The sequence below is a fragment of the Colobus angolensis genome, unplaced genomic scaffold, assembly GCF_000951035.1.
Source record: "Colobus angolensis palliatus isolate OR3802 unplaced genomic scaffold, Cang.pa_1.0 Scaffold194, whole genome shotgun sequence".
NCBI classification, from domain to species: domain Eukaryota; kingdom Metazoa; phylum Chordata; class Mammalia; order Primates; family Cercopithecidae; genus Colobus; species Colobus angolensis.
This window is the reverse complement of record NW_012115088.1, coordinates 1,089,699-1,108,026: the sequence shown is the minus strand read 5'-3', so window position 1 is coordinate 1,108,026 and position 18,328 is coordinate 1,089,699. Positions and strand designations below refer to the sequence as shown.

General features: G+C 37.6%; 1 protein-coding gene across 3 annotated transcripts in view; it reads left to right on the top strand.

Annotated features, from left to right (window-relative positions):
* MYBL1 (v-myb avian myeloblastosis viral oncogene homolog-like 1) overlaps positions 1-9,380 on the top strand; it is a 48,845-nt gene extending 39,465 nt beyond the window's left edge. For 2 of the 3 annotated variants that reach the window (XM_011940896.1, XM_011940895.1), the window contains exons 13-15: positions 4,567-4,683; positions 4,772-4,876; positions 6,721-9,380. In XM_011940896.1, coding sequence (XP_011796286.1) covers positions 4,567-4,683; positions 4,772-4,876; positions 6,721-6,849 — 351 coding nt within the window. In that variant the 3' untranslated portion in view covers positions 6,850-9,380. Of the gene's footprint in view, positions 1-4,566; positions 4,684-4,771; positions 4,877-5,319; positions 5,500-6,720 lie in introns of all 3 variants that reach the window. The other variant, XM_011940894.1, reaches the window with a different exon arrangement.
* Positions 9,381-18,328: the final 8,948 nt, after the last annotated feature.

Here is an 18,328-nt window from a genome sequence, read left to right as displayed (position 1 = left end):
GCTTTTCTTAATACTGAAATTTACATTTTAGTAGTTTCAGTCATGGTTACATGTATTAGAATAAAATAATTTTAGTATTTTGATATACTGAAGCACTTTCATGATAATATTTAGGAAACTAATCAGAGTACCTCTTTAGGAAACTAATTAGGAAAAGGCTCAGTTTCCTTTTCTATGCAAAGGAGATCATAAAACACACCCCAAATTGTTACTGTGAAGCTGAAAGAGTTGATGTAATTAAAGGAGCTTGTCTGAGTTTCAAGTAGTGTGTGCTTGGTTGCTGCTGTTATTCTAATAATAGTATTTGCGGTAGTAGTTCACGAATGAATAGGACTGGGAAGTGTTCTAGTTACTGTGCTTTCACATATCTTACTGCCTTTGAAATACCTTGGAAAAGTGATGGGCATTTTAGGCAGATACAGATTTCTGACAAGTTCTTTAGAAATACGATTTTTAAAATATTCGTGACTTCCAGGGTTTTTTAGTTATGTTCTTCTATTTTGAGTCACTTTTTGGTTAGATTCGTTAGCAAATTCTAGTTTAGTTGATTTAATTAATTTTCTGCCCAAAAGCATGTTACACACACACATCTACTAGTCTTTTCTTTCTTTTTCAAAATACTGTGTTAAAGGGTACACAGTAGGATTGATTGAGTCTTTTTGTCATTTAGCTCCATGTACTGCTGTGAACAATCATGTTTCCTTTAGAGCTTCCTAGAGTTTTTATTTATGCATATACATAAATAAAACAAGAGTATGACCACACTTTATTATTTTATAACACCATTTTTTAATTTAACCAAGTAAATGTATATATTTATCCCATAATTTTTAATGTTTGCGTAATATTCCATTGTATGGAATTACCTAATTGATTTAGCCTGTCTGTTTCAGTGTTTTGCTGTTTATTTTAAAAATTCATCATTAATTCAGGAAATATTGATTGAGTGCCTAATAGGTTCCAGGCACTGTACTAGGCTTTAGGGATGGAATAAATGTTGAAAAGGTCAAGTATGGTTCCTGCCTTCATAGGGGCATGTAAACTAATTGGCGATTAGACAAGTAAACAATGATTTGAAAGCATTTAAAAATTCTACAGTGAGTCAGGGTCATTTGGTCAATGTATAAGTGGAATAAAAATTATCATTTGATAGCTGGGTGTGGTAGAATGCTCTTGTAGTAGTCCCAGGAGGTTTGTTTGAGCCTGGGAAGTGGAGGCTACAGTACGTGGTGATCAAGCCACTGCACTCCAGCCTAAGGGACAGAGTGCAGCTCTGTTTGAAAAAAAAACAAAAAAGTATCATTTGTAATAGGTTTCAAATACCTAAATTCCTTGTCGGTTTGTTTACTAGCCTTCTGACATTTTAAATTTAATACCAGCAGCACTCACAGCTCTTTGGATAGAATTTGACCATTGCCAAAATAGATTACTTGCATCAGCAATTTAAGATAAAAGGAAGGCAATGATTTAGAAATTAAAATTCCTAGCATATCTATAGGTTCATGTATTTCTTTGCAGTAAGCTGACTTCTCATTTCTCCTCCTCCTCCTCCTCCAGTTATTTACTGAGCATCTACTATATGCTAACCACTTAGCTTTCTTTTGTATCTTACTATGAGTCAAATGCACTTCTTGGAGATTGGCTTTGGAATTTTAATCAGGTATATCTTAAATATCTGTTGTCTTTTTAATAAACTTTGATTGTTTTAATATTTACTATGAATTACTCAAAAGGCTAAAAACTCTGTAGAAGTATTAAATTTGGTAGTATCAAACCTGAAAAGTATTAAATGCAGGAGTTCTTTGCTTTTGACACATTAGAGCAATTAAGAGAATGATTCTTGCTAGTGAATGAATTAATCTGTCTTAGCCCTATTCTAGGACATTTATGTTCTTAAAGGGGGAAAAAACTCCAGATCTTTTTAAGAATACTATACTAGATCAAGAAAATGTGGGCTGGATGCAGTGGCTCATGCCTGTAATCCCAGCATTTTGGGGGATCAAGACAGGCAGATCATTTGAGCTCAGGAGTTCAAGACCAGCCTGGACAACATGGTGAAACCCCATCTCTACCAAAAATACAAAAAATTAGCTGGGCATGGTGATGTGCACCTGTGGCCCTAGCTACTTGGGAGACTGAGGTGGGAGGATCACTTGACCCTGGGAGGTAGAGGTTGCAGTGAGCTGATATTATGCCACTGCACTGTAGCCTGGGTGACAGAATGAGACCCCATCTCAAAAAAATTGAGGAGAAAAAAAAAAAAAGAAAATGTGGTACAAATACATCATGGACTACTATGCAGCCATAAAAAAGAACGAGGTCATGTCCTTTGCAAGCACATGGATAGAGCTGGAAGCCATTATCCTCAGCAAACCAACGCAAGAATAGAAAACCAAATACTGCATGTTCTCATTTATAAATGGGAGCTAAATGATGGGAACATGTGGACATTTAGAGAGGAACAACACACACTGGGGCCTTTCAGAGTGTGGAAAGTGGGAAGATAGAAGATCAGGAAAAATAACTAATGGGTACTAGGCTTAATACTTGGGTGATGAAATAATCTTTGTTTTTGTTTTGTCTTGAGACAGAGTTTCACTCTTGTTGCCCAGGCTAGAGTGTGGTGGTGTGATCTCAGCTCACTGCAACCTCTGCCTTCCAGTTTCAAGTGATTCTCCTGCCTTAGCTTCCCCAGTAGCTGGGATTACAGGTGCCCTCTACCACCCTGGCTAATTTTCTAGTAGAGACAGGGTTTCACCATGTTAGCCAGGCTGGTCTTGAACTCCTGACCTCGTAATCCACCTGCTTTGGCCTCCCAAAGTGCTGGGATTACAGGTGTGAGCCACTGCACCTGGCTAGGTGATGAAATAACCTACACAGCAACCCCCCATGTTTACCTGTGTAACAAACCTGCACTTGGACCCCTGAACTTAAAAGTTAATTTGAAAAAAGAATACTTTATGTTCTTGGTGAAATATCATCATTAAAAAGCTCTTTGAGGCTGGGTGTGGTGGCTCACACCTGTAATCCCAGCACTTTGGGAGGCTGAGGTGGGCAGATTACCTCCTGAGGTCAGGAGTTCGAGACCAGCCTGGCCAACATGGTGAAACCCCGTCTCTAGTAAAAATACAAAAAATTAGCCAGTCATCGTGGCAGATGCCTATAATCCCAGCTACTCAGGAGGCTGAGGCAGGAGAATTGGTTGAACTGGAGGGTCAGGGAGTGTGGAGGTTGCAGTGAACTGAGATTGTGCCACTGCACTCCAGCCTGGGTGACAGAGCAAGATTCCATCTCAATAAATAAGTAAATAATAATAATAATAAGCTCTTTGAGAAGTATACAGAAACATTAACATAATTCCTGTATGTCTCAGTCTAGATGAGAACACTTTTAACATTTTATTTTCGTTTTAAAAGTTTTTGTAAGTTCTGTGAAATCTCATTTATATATGAATACTATTCTCTCTAACTTTGCTGGCTGGGGACTTAAGCTGCTGGTGTTTTTTTGGTTTTTGTTTGTTTGTTTGTTTGAGATGGAGTCTGGCTCTGTCACCCAGGCTGGAATCCAGTGGCGTGATCTCGGCTCTCTGCAACCTCTGCCTCCTGGGTTCAAGCAATTCTCCTGCCTCAGCCTCCTTGGGTGTGCACCACCACCCCCAGCTAATTTTTGTGTTTTTAGTAGGGATGGGGTTTCGATCTCTTGTCCTCCTGATCCACCCACCTCTGCCTCCCAAAGTGTTGGGATTACAGGCATGAGCCACCATGCCCGGCAGTTGCTGGTTATGAGGTGCTGCCAGTTCTTTTATTTAGTAGAGGTTTGATTACCTTTTCAAGTATATCTTGGTTATGATAGGTATAAGTTAGATATAATTTTTAAATTTTTTCTGGGTTATAAGTTGTGCTTACCTATTGATAGCTAGATGAATAATATTTTGAGACTATTTCATCACTTAGCTCACACTCAGTTGTCTGTCTCTTCATAACCTACCCTCCCACACTACACACACATGCGCGCACACACATACACACTCTCACTCTCTCCCTCTTCTTGGATACTGTGTCAGTTCTTTGCTTAGGCTAGGTATACAAGGATGAAAACGACCTAATCACTGCTGTCAAGTATCTCACAATCTTTGTAGTAACAGAAACACGTTAACTAGTAATTACATACCATGTAATAAATACAATAAAAGTAGAATAAGAGCTAGTGTATTCCCAATATGTTCTGTATTTCTTATTTTTATGTAAAAAAAAATACTTGAGAAATAACATCTTTCTTTTCTGTTTAATTCTGAAGATCCTGACCTGAAGCAGGAGCTACAGTGGTTTCCCCAAAAGGAAGATTTTTGTTTAGTAGCCTAGAAAGAAGAAATTGCCATTTACTCAGTACTTGCAAATGTGTGATATTGTTTTGCCATAAAATGGATTAATTTAATTAATATATCTATAGGGGCTAGGAGAAAATTATGACAATAATGGGAAAGTATAAAAGATGGGTTTCCTATATATAGGGAGAAAAAGGAATTGCTATAAATGACTTTTTACAACGTTTTAAAAAACAATTTAGTCCCAGCCACTTGCCTTCTTGGAAGAAGATATTCGGGAAGTTTTAAAAGAAGAAACTGGAACAGACCTATTCCTCAAAGAGGAAGATGAACCTGCCTACAAAAGCTGCAAACAAGAGGTAATCTTCTAGTATTATTGTTAATAAAAGTCTTATTGTATCCAAGAGACTTTGCCATAAAGCTTCTACAACAAATTACTCATTTTAGAATACCGCTTCTGGGAAGAAAGTCAGAAAATCACTAGTCTTAGATAATTGGGAAAAAGAAGAATCAGGCACTCAACTGTTGACTGAAGACATTTCAGACATGCAGGTTTGTAAAGGATTATTATTATTGTTATTTTAAATGGTTGCTTTAAGTCCTAGTGGTTCTTATTTCTTACTCATTGTGTAGCCAGTTCATTAGAGATTCATGGAGGATTTTTATTTTAGTATCATTTTGCCTAATTCACAGAGAAACTATTCACTGTAGAGAATATCTTATTTACTTTTTTAAAATTTCTTTTGTTATGAGAGGAGTCAGCTGCCTTATATATGATGTCAAAAAATTGTAGTTCTCAAGATTTTAAATATCAGAGTTTATCTTTGGTTCATTTCCAAAATACTTAATATTACTACATTACTAGAAATTTCAGCAGAGCCAAATGCTTTCTTGGAGAGAAATAAACAGGGCTTCCATTACCACTTACTCAGTAGTCCCTCCATTTGTCTCCATTTTTGAATTAGTTATTTTCCTCTTTCTTTTTTCTCTCTTAGTCAGAAAATATATTTACTACATCCTTATTAATGATACCATTATTGGAAATACATGACAATAGGTGCAACTTGATTCCTGAAAAACAAGATATAAATTCAACCAACAAAACATATACACTTACTAAAAAGAAACCAAACCCTAACACTTCCAAAGTTGTCAAATTGGAAAAGAATCTTCAGGTATGGACTTATAAATTTCTTTAGTGATTTTTGTTTTTGTTTAATCAATGATCACTTTGGATTTACTGATCACAAATTATACTTTTTCTTTTAAATTCAAAATTGATTGTAACAGTAACTAAACATTTACCATTATTTTGTCATTCACATTTGGGTTTGAGAGACTCATTCATCAGGGCACATATAAACTAAACAGTTGGAGCTGTAACCAAAGACTCGTCTGGTGATTTCCTCAGCACTGTATCTTTTTTAAACTAAAGATATATAAATCTACTTCTGGCACCTCTTCTCCTGTAACAAATATGTATAGCCCTAATTGCTATTCTGAAAAAGGGTAAGTGGTTAGAAGCAGTTTCAGCATGATTTTGTTGGTACCATGGTTTTCAGTGAACTTTTTGTCTCAGAAGTTGTAAAACAAAGTCCTTTTTTTTCTGTTGGGATGTGGCCAGTGTGTAACTGCAAATGAAGGTTAGGAAAATTTTTACTGCATTAAGAGTTTACCCCAGAGAATTTGAGAGTTCATTGAGTAGGAAATTTTCTTCTTTATGCCACAGTGACTGCAGCATTAGTATACCTGATGTTAAAGCATACCTTGAAAACATCTTTGACAATCACATATGACCACCTTACATCTGTTTTCAGCCGCTGCTTTCTAAGAGCCATGTAGCACATTCTCTTAATCCATGTAAAATGATTTGAGTTCCCAGCGTTTAATTAACATAGAACTTTTGGGGAAAGTTATTATATAGAAGATCATGTCTATAACATAGTAATCTTTATAATAAGGGAAGAAAAAAACATAAACTTGATTTTTTGCTATGAATATATTTCCTAATTTGTAAATAAAGCATTCTTGGCTCATTTTTGACATTACATCCTCTCTTTAAACCTCTTGCAAAATTTTAACATTTATTTTCATGTTAAGACTCATTTGATTTGGGGGGAATTGTTGGGGACAAGACTTCTAAACTGCCTCCATAGGCCTGTAAGCAATATAGATAGCTAAAATAATTGACTTTTTAAAAACTTGATCAAAAATATTTCAGTATATATTTAAAAACATTATTATTAAAAAATACAATGCCATTGTTAAAACATTTTTATAATTATTGCTTATGAAATATCTAATCAGTTTAAATAACTAACTTTAAGAGTCTAATTGTGATATAATATGGATAGTTATTTTAATACTTTTCACATCACTTAATATTTCCTTTCTAGTCAAATTGTGAATGGGAAACAGTGGTTTATGGGAAGACAGAAGACCAACTTATTATGACTGAACAAGCAAGAAGATATCTGAGTACTTACACAGCTACCAGTAGTACTTCAAGAGCTCTTATACTGTAATTATTATTAAAATTGATGAAATGCCCCACTCCCTTACTGCAATCTCTACTAAATTAGGTTGCAGTGAAATTTTTCTCAATTAGTTGTTTTTAAAGTTGTAAGATAGCCCTTTTAATACAGAATCTTTTTTCTATTCTATATAGTAGGCAGAAAGCTAGTAAGTCACTTAAGGGGTAGACAATTTCATAGTTTATTTTTTAAGAGATGAGATTTTTAAAAATTGTTTTTAAAGAACAAGATGGGAAAATAATAGAATGTTCATGGATTTCTAAAAGTAAATTCTCATATTTTCTTCACAAGATATATGTTGCTACTCTCTTGATGCTGCAGTTTTGTTATAGATAGGTGTATGAGTAGATATGATTTCTGAAATTAGTCTATGTATGGAAAGCACACGATTTTATGAAGTACTTTTGCCCACGTGCTGATTTACTTAGGCTACCATTTACAAAGAAACACATTGAAAAGGAATTTAAAGGAAGGCTAGAAAGTTGCACTACTAATTTTTTTTTTTTTCAGAAGCAGTAAAATTAACTACAGTGTTAAATGTATTTATTTGAGCATAGTACTGAAAATAAAAAGCATTCAAAAAAGAGTTTTTTCTTTATTAGTAAATAGTATTTTCTTAATCTCAGAAGAGCTGAGAATTTTGTTGAATGTATTGTACAGTATGTAGGAGCAGGAGGACTTTGTAAATTGGAAAGAAGTCTGTTTTTTATAATTTATTTTTATTTTTAAAGCTTAAATGTAGATATTTATATGTATACAGGGTGCCTAGAAGCCAATGTTGTTTCCTGTTATTACAGCTAACACAGTAAAGAATAATTTTGACTTTAAGTATGAAACAGTAGTAAGTTATAGCTGCAAAGAGTACAATATCTATACTATATGTCACATCTACCTAAATGTTGCACTATGCCCTTTAAATCATGTTGGTTATAAAGTAGTTCTAAAAATGTACTAAATAATAATTTAATATTTTCTTTTTAAATTATATCGGGGATGGTCATATACATTAATCTGGTGATTTGTATATGTTTTTGAAATTTTTGCATTTTGTTCAAAAAATAATATGGTACTTTGGTCCCTAAAAACAGTCTGCACTTAGAAGTTTATATTTACAGTGTTTCAGAAGTGGAGAACATTATCTTTTATTTATAAAAATATTTTGTCCTTTTTTAAATGTTTTGTGTTTCTCTACAGGTTACAACAGTTGCTTCAGTTGCCTGTTTTAGGTGTTTGCACTTATTTTATTTCTTCTTGAAAGATTTTTTATTTGCTTTTGTGGTAGAGATTATATGTAATTTTTTTCAGTCATATAATGGTGTGCTGTCAACTTAAACACTGACAGGTAAATAGAATTGTACACTGTAGTTTGAATTATTTATAATTGACACACTCTCTCCCTCTCCACTCCTGAAGTATGCTGCTATAGAAAATAGCAGAATCGGCTTGCTGCTACGAGAGAAGGAAAGAGCGACCACCACTTGCACTGTGTAAAAAGATAAAAAACAAATGATGGCAAGTTCTCAAGTTAACTAAATGGAATCAACCATTACCAGGCAAATTCTTACAAATACCAAAATACTACTATGCCTTAAAAAACAAAATGAAAGCAGGTTAAGATTTTCTGCTCTGTTTGTATGTTAATAGAAATGGAAATACTAAGTATTTTAATACTTAGCTCTTGAACAGTAGACCTAAAAGGGTTTTAAGCTATTTAAATCTACTTGCTAGTTTTTGCATATTTTATATATATATATATACACACACACACACACACACACACATATATATATAGTGAGAAGTGAAGAAAATGTATGGTACTAAGATTATGCCTTGTTGATAAATAGATAAACCAATTTGAATCTTCTTAGCATGTTTAAGTATGTTGATTGCTTTCTAATTAATGAACTTCTCACAGAAATTTCACTTAGTGAAACCAATGATTGTAGCAAACTCATACTGGATCATTTCAGTTACCTTGAACTAATAGCATATAATGGTTTTTTGTTGTTGTTGTTTTTAATGTAGCCCTTACCTGGATATACATAGTCTGCAATCACCAAAGTATAATATCTTATAAGAGCTATATTTTTAGAGCATATTTTTTCTTGAGCATTAAATTATCCTAAATGGTAATATATTGTGGATAAATCTGGGCTTATTGGACATAACACATATTTGGGTTGGTATTGGTTGAATCCTTCAGTTAACTGCTTTGTTGCTTTTTGCAAGATTTTTAATCTTAAACATGTCAGGCATCTTAAGTCACCTTTATAATGTTTTGTTCCTCTGAGTTTCTTTCAGTATGTTATACAAATGCCAGACATACATGTAGCAGCCATACTTGCATGGAAACTGACTACACATATATAATACTGCATTTTATTGTAAGGTTTTCACATTAATACAGCAATTACCCTGACTAAATTGAGTTTTGTGATATATGGAAAACTCCATTGTAAGAGAATCTTGCATACAATGTCAACATATTAACATCCAAAATAAAGCATCTGTGTACAAGCTGACTTGGCATTGCTCATTTCACTTGGTTTTGTGCTTTATAAGGACTGATAGAATCCTTAGAGACTTAACATTCTGTTCTTAGGCCTTTTTTCTCACTTAGAACTCTCTTTATGGTGATTTTACCAGTAAATACAACATTGCCCCTTTATTGAGCCTCATTTAAAACCAGATTTTCAGCTGCCTTTCAGATACTTTCACATGACACTTCCTGTTGGCGCCTTAAACACATATTCAAAGCAGATTTCCTTTTTCCCAACTTCGACCTGCCCTTCCTTTGTTCTGTCACTTAGTGGTATTGCCTTCCCTTCATTTACCCAGTGAGTAATCACCCACCCCCACATTGAAGTCAGCTGTGAATTCTCAGTCTGCATGTGGCCTCTGTCTCCATTCTATAGAAATGTCAAGAAATTGAACAGGGGCATAACGGTGTCATCTGGGAAAGGCACACTGGTCATCCAGGCAGGGCTCTTTAGTATTATATTACTTCAGTAAATTCATCACCATCTAGATTCTATCTTTAGCCTTGTAGGCTCAGAAGTCTGAGGGAATTAACTCATTAAAAATGAGTTTACCTCTCAGTAGAAGGCTTACATCAAGTTTATGACTGATATATGAAATTATAATGCCAATCTATTAATTTGTAGCATGAAATAAAACTGCTGAGGAGGACTAGGCACATTCTCTCCTTATATGTAAACAGAAAGAAACATAAAAAACAGACGTTCCATAGTTCTCTGTTGCCTAAATAATAATAATTCTTCTCCTTCACTCCCTAACCTGGACATGACCAACTTCATTTTTCAGTCATACTGGCGACTTGGATCTTCTGGGAACACGTGCACACTCCCATCTCCAGGCACGTGTTTGTAATATCCTCTTTGTATGACTTCTTTTTTTTTTTTTTTGAGACGGAGTCTCACTCTGTCGCCCAGGCTGGAGTGCAGTGGCACCGTCTCGACTCACTGCAACCTCCACCTCCCAGGTTCAAGCAATTCTACCAGTAGCTGGGATTACAGGTGTGCACCGCCATGCCCGGCTAATTTTTGTGTTTTTAGTAGAGATGGGGTTTCACCATGTTGGCCAGGCTGGTCTCCAGTTCCTGACCTCAAGTGATCCGTCTGCCTCAGCCTCCCAAAGTGCTGGGATTACAGGTGTGAGCCACCGCACTGGGCCCTCTTTGTATGACTTTTCTTTGTTTCCCTAGCCTGTTAAAATCTTAGCCTTTAAGGCACGAGTCTGTGAGTCATTTCCTGATTATCCTAGTGCTTCCATAAAACTTTCCCACCAGACTTTACATTTCTGAAGAGTAGGGATTGCTGTTTATAACTCCTTCATTTCTGTGTCTATCATGGTGCTTAGAAAAATCTCGCCAAGTGTTAAATTTAAGTAATTTAAAAAATTAGTTATGACTCGGAATATTAACCATACTTTTTTATACTATGAATTATAAATAGCTTTGATTTATTAGTTGTCTGCATGAAGCTAGTTTTGCTTCATAGCCAATAAATTGTATTACTCTCTTAAAATCTTTCAGTTCATTTTATAGCCGTATAATTTCCTGCTTGACTTATCTCTATAGTGGTAGGCTTGCCAGCCAATCAGACCTTTAATTCATAATGTAAAACTGATGATAGTGTTTGAAGAGGTGCTTCCTACTTGGTGAGAAGTGAAAATTTATTTGTAATTAAGTAGTAGATGATAAATTGAACCAAGTAGAATTCTGTTGGAACATTGCACTTTTCCCCGGCCTTTTTTTTTTTTTTTTAAATGAGTATGGATATGGTCAATAATATGTGAAATATATCAGTAGAAAAGCAAGATAAAGTACACTTGGAAAATACTTGTGACTCGTGCTAGGAAGAGAGTGTTTTTGAAAACATTTTAGTGTGTTGGTCTAAGTACATCAAAAGCTGTTGAGTTTGGAGCAAATACTATTAAAAGTAGTAGTGTGGACTGCCCTTATTTCTGAAGTTTCCAGACCTGGTATGCTTAACTCAAGTTCCAAGTACAGAATGTGCTAGGTTTGATTGGATTTTCCTGGCCAGCACAGGGAAAGAAGGCAGGAGATTCACTTTACTCTGATTTAACTACCGTAATTTTGCCAAACAAAGCTCAAAAGTGTTGAGCAGATTTGAACATAATGTCCTAAGCCCTAATATTGTTAGTACTTACCTATTTATTCAGTTTAGCGAAGTGCTTACGATGCGCTGCGCTAGGCACTGCATATACTATGGTAAACAGTGCATGACCTTTCCCTTAAGGAAGCTGCTATACTAGAAGGGGAGATGAATAAGTATATAACAGAAATATCTTTTCTCTTTTGGCCAAAAGTGAGATGGATCAAATAGCCAAGTTCCCTATTGTATGTGTAGATGCTCATTTGTGAATAAAGGTATAGTTGGACTCTGCCCAGATGACATGGATTTTTTCCCTCTCTCATATTCAGAAGTTCACAGACTATAAGTTTGAGTACAGTGTGGCAGCTGCAGCCACACTCCACCCACTGTGCTAAAACTTTTACATACATTATCTCACTTAATCCTCACAATACCCTTATGAGGCAAACACTGTTATAATCCACTTCTCTGGATGTGGAAACAGGGTTAAGAGGCTTGTCCAAACTCACAATGAAATGATGAGTTGGGATTCAGTCATCCAAAGTTTAGTTTGATTCTTTAAGCATAGGGCACAAAAGATTACATAGTGTGATTCCCTTTATATAAAAGTACAAAAACAGGCAGAGCTAATGCATGTTGTTAGAAGTCAGGATAGTGATGGTCCTGGTGGTAGGTTGGAAGGAGCACGGGGTGGTTCTGAGTGCTGCAATACTCCACTTCTTGCACCAGGTACTGATTTCATGGATGTGTTCACAGTTTGTAAAAATCAAGCTCTACTATTAATGGTATGTGTACTTTATCTACATTATGCCTTAATAACAAGTTTTAAAAATTAAACCTAGGTTATAACAGGAACATAAAAGTGCTCAGCCAGAACAAAATGTAATGAATCATTTTCTTTTTTTCTTTTCTTTTTTTTTTTTTTTGATATGGAGTCTTACTCTGTCGCCCAGGCTGGAGTGCAGTGGCGTGATCTTGGCTCACTGCAACCTCCGCCTCCCGGGTTCAAGTGATTCTCCTGCCTCAGCCTCCCAAGCAGCTGGGACTACAGGCATGCACCACCACCCCCAGCTAATTTTTGTATTTTTAGTGGAGACAGGGTTTCACCATATTGGCCAGGCTGAGGCTGGTCTCGAACTCCTGACCTCATGATCCACCCGCCTTGGCCTCCTAAAGTGTTAGGATTACAGACATAAGCCACATGCCCGGCCAGTGCATCGTTTTCTATATTCTTCCATTTATATGCTTACTTGTGAGAGTCTACAAAGCTTGCACTCAGAACTTTTCATTATTCTCCAGCATGTGTTAGGCCCATTTCTCCTGGTAAAGTAAATTTATACGAAATTTTTTTTTTTTTTGAGACGGAGTCTTGCTCTGTCGCCCAGGCTGGAGTGCAGTGGCCGGATCTCAGCTCACTGCAAGCACCGCCTCCCGGGTTTACGCCATTCTCCTGCCTCAGCCTCCGGAGTGGCTGGGACTACAGGCGCCCACCACCTCATCCGGCTAGTGTTTTGTATTTTTTAGTAGAGACGGGGTTTCACTGTGTTAGCCAGGATGGTCTCGATCTCCTGACCTCGTGATCCGCCCGTCTCGGTCTCCCAAAGTGCTGGGATTACAGGCTTGAGCCACCGCGCCCGGCCATTTATACGAAATTTTTACATGAAATAATTATTCCCTTGGGCTACATATACTAATTTTTTATGTGTATGACCAAACTCTTTATTTCCTTGGTTTTTTGTTGTTGTTGTTTGTTTGTTTGTTTGTTTTTTGATATAGGATCTCACTCTGTCGCCCAGGCTGAAGTGCAGTGGCGAGATCTCAATTCACTGCAACCTCTGTCTCCTGGACTCAAGTGATCCTCCTACCTCAGCCTCCTGGGTAGCTGGAACTACAGGCCTGAGTCATCATGCCTGGCTAATTTTTGTATTTTTGGTAGAGGCAGAGTTTCACCATGTTGCCCAGGCTGGTCTTGAACTCCTGAGCTCAAGTGATCCACCCACCTCAGCCTCCCAAAGTGCTGGGATTATAGGCATGAGCCACCGCACCTGGCCTGTAAGTGCTAACTCTACCCCATTGCATGAATCCTTTACTCAAGCCAAGCTACACACTCGCAGTTCTCCATAAATATTCACAATTACACATCTCTGAATCTCCACCTCAAAGTTCATACTTTCATTCCTGCCCCCACCAAAATATCCATATTCACCAAATCACTTGTCACGAGATAGTTACCTGTCTAATGTGGTCCACTAGTACTTTGTACCTTATCAACTGCACTTCTTTATAACACAGTATGTTATCTTGTTTATTTAGAGTTGATGTTAACCAACATTTACTTAATTCACTGATCTAGTTAACCCACATTCTTCCTTCCCAGGGTCCCTGTTCACCAAGGGCTTGTGGACTAGTAGGGCTCTCCAGCTTATTGAACACTTTTGCTCAGTTAACTATGAGTGCAAATAATGCCAGAAACAAGGGCTACTACTTTTTTACATTTAATATATTTTATTTAATCCAATATATTCAAAATATAATTTTAACATGTGATTAATATATGTTATTAATGAAATATTTTACAGTCCTTTTTTTCATTCTAAGTCTTTGAATTCTGATATGCATTTTGCACTTACAGCACATCTTCATATAGACTAGCCACATCTCAAGGGCTCAATAGCCACATGTGGCAAGTAGCTACTGTACTGGGCAGTGCAGTTCTAAATCACTAGGAATTCACAAAGCAAATGTTTTGGCCGGGTGCGGTGGCTCACACCTGTAGCCTGTAAATCCCAGCACTTTGGGAGGCCGAGAAGGGCGGATCACGAGGTCAGAGGATCGAGACCATCCTGGCTAACACGGTGAAACCCCGTCTCTACTAAAAACACAAAAAATTAGCCAGGCGTGGTGGCGGGCGCCTGTAGTCCCAGCTACTCGGGAGGCTGAACCAGGAGAATGGCGTGAACCCGGGAGGCGGAGATTGCAGTGAGTTGAGATCGCGCCACTGCACTCCAGCACTCCAGCCTGGGTGTCAAGCGAGACTCCACCTCAAAAAAAAAGGAAATGTTTTGTAATTCCGAAGAAATACAACCTATTTCGGGCCACAATAGAACAACTCAGTAAGTTATAGTCATTGTAATCCTTCCCTCCTTCCCCCACTGCCTCTTTCTCTTCATTCCTTCCTCCCTGCCCTTCTTCCTCCTTTCCTCCCTTCGTCCCTCCCTTCCTTCCTCTCTCCCTTCCTTTTTTCCTTCCTTCCTCCGTGAGTGTTTTAGAGTTTGAGTTTAATCTCATTTCTTCTCACTATGGGCACCTTGTCCAAGTAACTAGCTTCCATTTCTTCATTAGTAAAACAGAGATTACTACATTTTTTAACTCCTTTCCCATCTCTCTCAGTGGATTGTAAACTCCCCAAAGGTGAGAGCTTTGTCCTGCTCACTACGACATGTCCAGCATTTAGCACACCACCTGAAACTATGCAAAACACCAATGATGCAGTGGAGATTGGAAACAAGCAGCCCTGCTGGCACAGTTAAATTCTAGGAGCAGAGATAGACAGAAATCCAAGTGCTGTGAAGGGAATATGGTTCCATGAGAGGCTGTGAGAAAGGAAACTCATCTGTTTTCCTCAGGAGAAAGTTATGTTTGAAGTGAGATCTTACAGATGGATAGGCATGAGGTAAATAGGTAAAGAGGCTGGGGACCAGCAGGTAATGGCCCAATGGAGGGGCCCATTCTGTATTCAAAGGTGGGGGAGTGGGTGCTGAAATAGATTGGTGGAGGAAAGGTGTGGTCCAGCGGAGCCTCCTGAAGCAGAGGGGCCTGGCTGGCCATGTATACCCCAGGAGGCAGATTCACAGATAGAGATGAGCAAGGAGGAAATGCATTGGGGAGTGTTCTGGTGATCCACACCTGAACACTCAGGAAGGGGAGGAAGCAGGACTGGCAGAGGGAGAAGCTGGGCTGCAGTGCAGTCTCCACGAAGGCCTCGGAAATTCCATGGGAGAGCTCTGAAGCTGATGACCCTTCAAGTTGTCCCAATTCAGGATGAGGAGACCACATCTTTATAGTCCTGGGTCTAACACTGGAAGTGGACTGCCCTGGGAAAGGAGGCCGCCCTTTGGGTGAGAACACTCTTGTCAGCAGAGCCAATTCGTTGATTGGTGTCTGTGGAATAAGAGGCAGAATCATCCTCTGAGAGGAAAAGGAGGTACTGTTGGTATGGGAGGCAGAATCAGAGATCTCATGAGAATAAAGAATTTTTGAAATAGTCCTGAAAAGAATGAAGGATTTGATTAGGGAAACACAGTAGAATTGCCAAGGGGCACCAATGACTCATTTTAGGTTGGTAAGCATGAGTTCAGGCCCTCTCCCATGTCCATAATGATACTTTTGTGCTAATTTAGTCCCCACTTTCCTCTCAGCTGGGCACGCTACCATGGCAGAAGCCCTGCATGAGTGTACAGGGATACTCACCTGTCTTGCCCTTGGCATCCTCCAACAAGGCAAGGTTGATCTAGTGTAGCAGCAGAGGAAACAGGCAGCATATGCATTTGCCAAATGGATGTGACAAAGGCTGGAGAGGCAAGGGAGTGTGGAATATTATCAAGGATGGTGGTTCATGGAATAGCCGGATAACCCTCTACATGACATCACCTCGCCTCTTTTGAATTCCAATTATATCTATCCCTCCCTTGTGGTTGTCATTAATTCCGTTTTTTGGTCATAGATGTTTATGTGCAGCTTAACTCCTCTTCTCAATCCATAACTCTCTGAAGAGTTCCAACTCCCACAGGGCCCTGAATAAATGTTTTCTAACTGTTCTGGAATGTTATCTTCTGGTTTTATTTTGACTCACCTACATTGACTTTATAGCTTAGCCAAGTGTTAGGGGACAAGGAAGGGAGCCTGGATCTGTACCCTAGGTTTCTCATTCGTTCATTCATTCATTCCTTCACTCAACAAACATTGCTCATATCCTACCATAACCTAGTAGGGATAAATCAGACCTGGTTTCAATCCCAGTCACAAGATTTAATGTTGGGTAGGGGGAGACACACTCCAAACACATAACCACCCTAATGATTACATAACTACAAAACTTGATAAACATTCTGAAGAAAGGCAATACGGAGTGTATGGCCATCTATAATGAAGGGACTCAATAGATGGGTCAGGTGGGGAAAGTTTACCCAAAGAAATGATGCTGGATCAGAATCCCTGACTGGGAAAAGGATTATCAGGGAGAAAGAGATAAAATGTGAGAATATGAACAGAACGAGGCTACGATTATTTTTTGGTTGGCATTTGCTACCAAGTGGCATTTGTCCAAGTTCTGCATCTTTCAAAATTTCAGAAGGGCACAAGAAATATGGCACCTTGTTGGGGACTGTTGGAAGAAGGAAAGCCAGTTGTTAGGACAGGCCCCCTTGATCTTTGACCTTCTGGTTCTCACTTAACAACTATAAATACTTCTGGAAGGAAACTTCCTATATACACATCTACAATCTATTTCTATAACTATATTGAATATAGAAAACTCAAACCCAGCATACAGTCAGGGCCATTATTATAATTGTCAACATATTGAGTTAACTCTTATCATTAAGTCCTAAAGGACTCTAGAGTTTATTGAAATGGTATTTAAAAAAAAACAAAACTTGAAATGATTTGAAAAGCATATAATGACAGTTATTGGGTAAATTCTTTCTTTAAAACCAATGAGATACATAAAGTAGCTACATTGGATTTTGTTTATTGATTTCCCTTAGACAATTTTAACTTTGAATTTGGTTGGTTTCTTGTCACCCAGCTGGCTCTGACCCATCATTTTATCATTTCTACTCAAGGAATATCAACTCACCTATTCAAGCCACTGTGATCAATTATTTTGGATCACAGAAATTTGAGAGAGAAAGATGTTAGTTTTTTTTTTTTTTTTTGGTAAAATGAGAAATTTTACACTATACTCTGTGTATTTATCTCCTTATTGCCACCGTGACACATTACCCCAAATTTAGTGGCTTAAAACAACACAAACTTATTATCTTACAGTCTGAAAGTCAGATGTTTGAAATAGACTTCAATGGGGTAAAATCAGGGTGTCCCAGGTAATCCAGCATAATCTCCCTATGTCGAGAGCCTTAGTCACACCTGCAGTCTCTTTTTGTAAAGCAACGTGTTCACAGGTTCTGGGGATTCAGACATCAACAGTTTTTGCAGAATCATTATCTAGCCTCTCACATCAGGCTATTATAAAGGAGTAAATTGTTGTATTTTGGTAGATATATGTAGTCCACGTACAAATTTTGAATAATGAAGCAAATGCAACATATTATATAATCCTTGGAAATTGTAGTTAATGAAAAGAGCTATCCAGACAGTCCCTATGTAAGATGAATTTTTTACCTTAAATGCTCTTTTTTCTATTATTTTAATTTCATTCTTAACTTTTTGTTTTGTTGTGTTTTGTTTTGTTTTGTTTAGCATGGAAGAGAATTTCTGTATCATTCATTCATTGGTGCAGCAAATATGCATGTGTATGTAGGAGGCATTCTCTCCAGGCGTTGGACTGGGCACACTCTTCTTCTTAGAAATCACCATGCATAAAGCTATACTGATGCTACCAAAAAAATCAAATCAATGTAGCTTAATGTTTGGAGAATATGAAAGACAAAATTCAAGATATAAAGAAGAAACCTGGGTTGAATCTTTGGGAAGAACAATTATAGGTATTAGTATAAATTTCTCATGCCTTTGGACTGTAGAATAAATAGGTGGACCATATTATATTGAGAGGTGGGATCATGAGGTTTGCCATAGAACCAAAAGTTGATAAA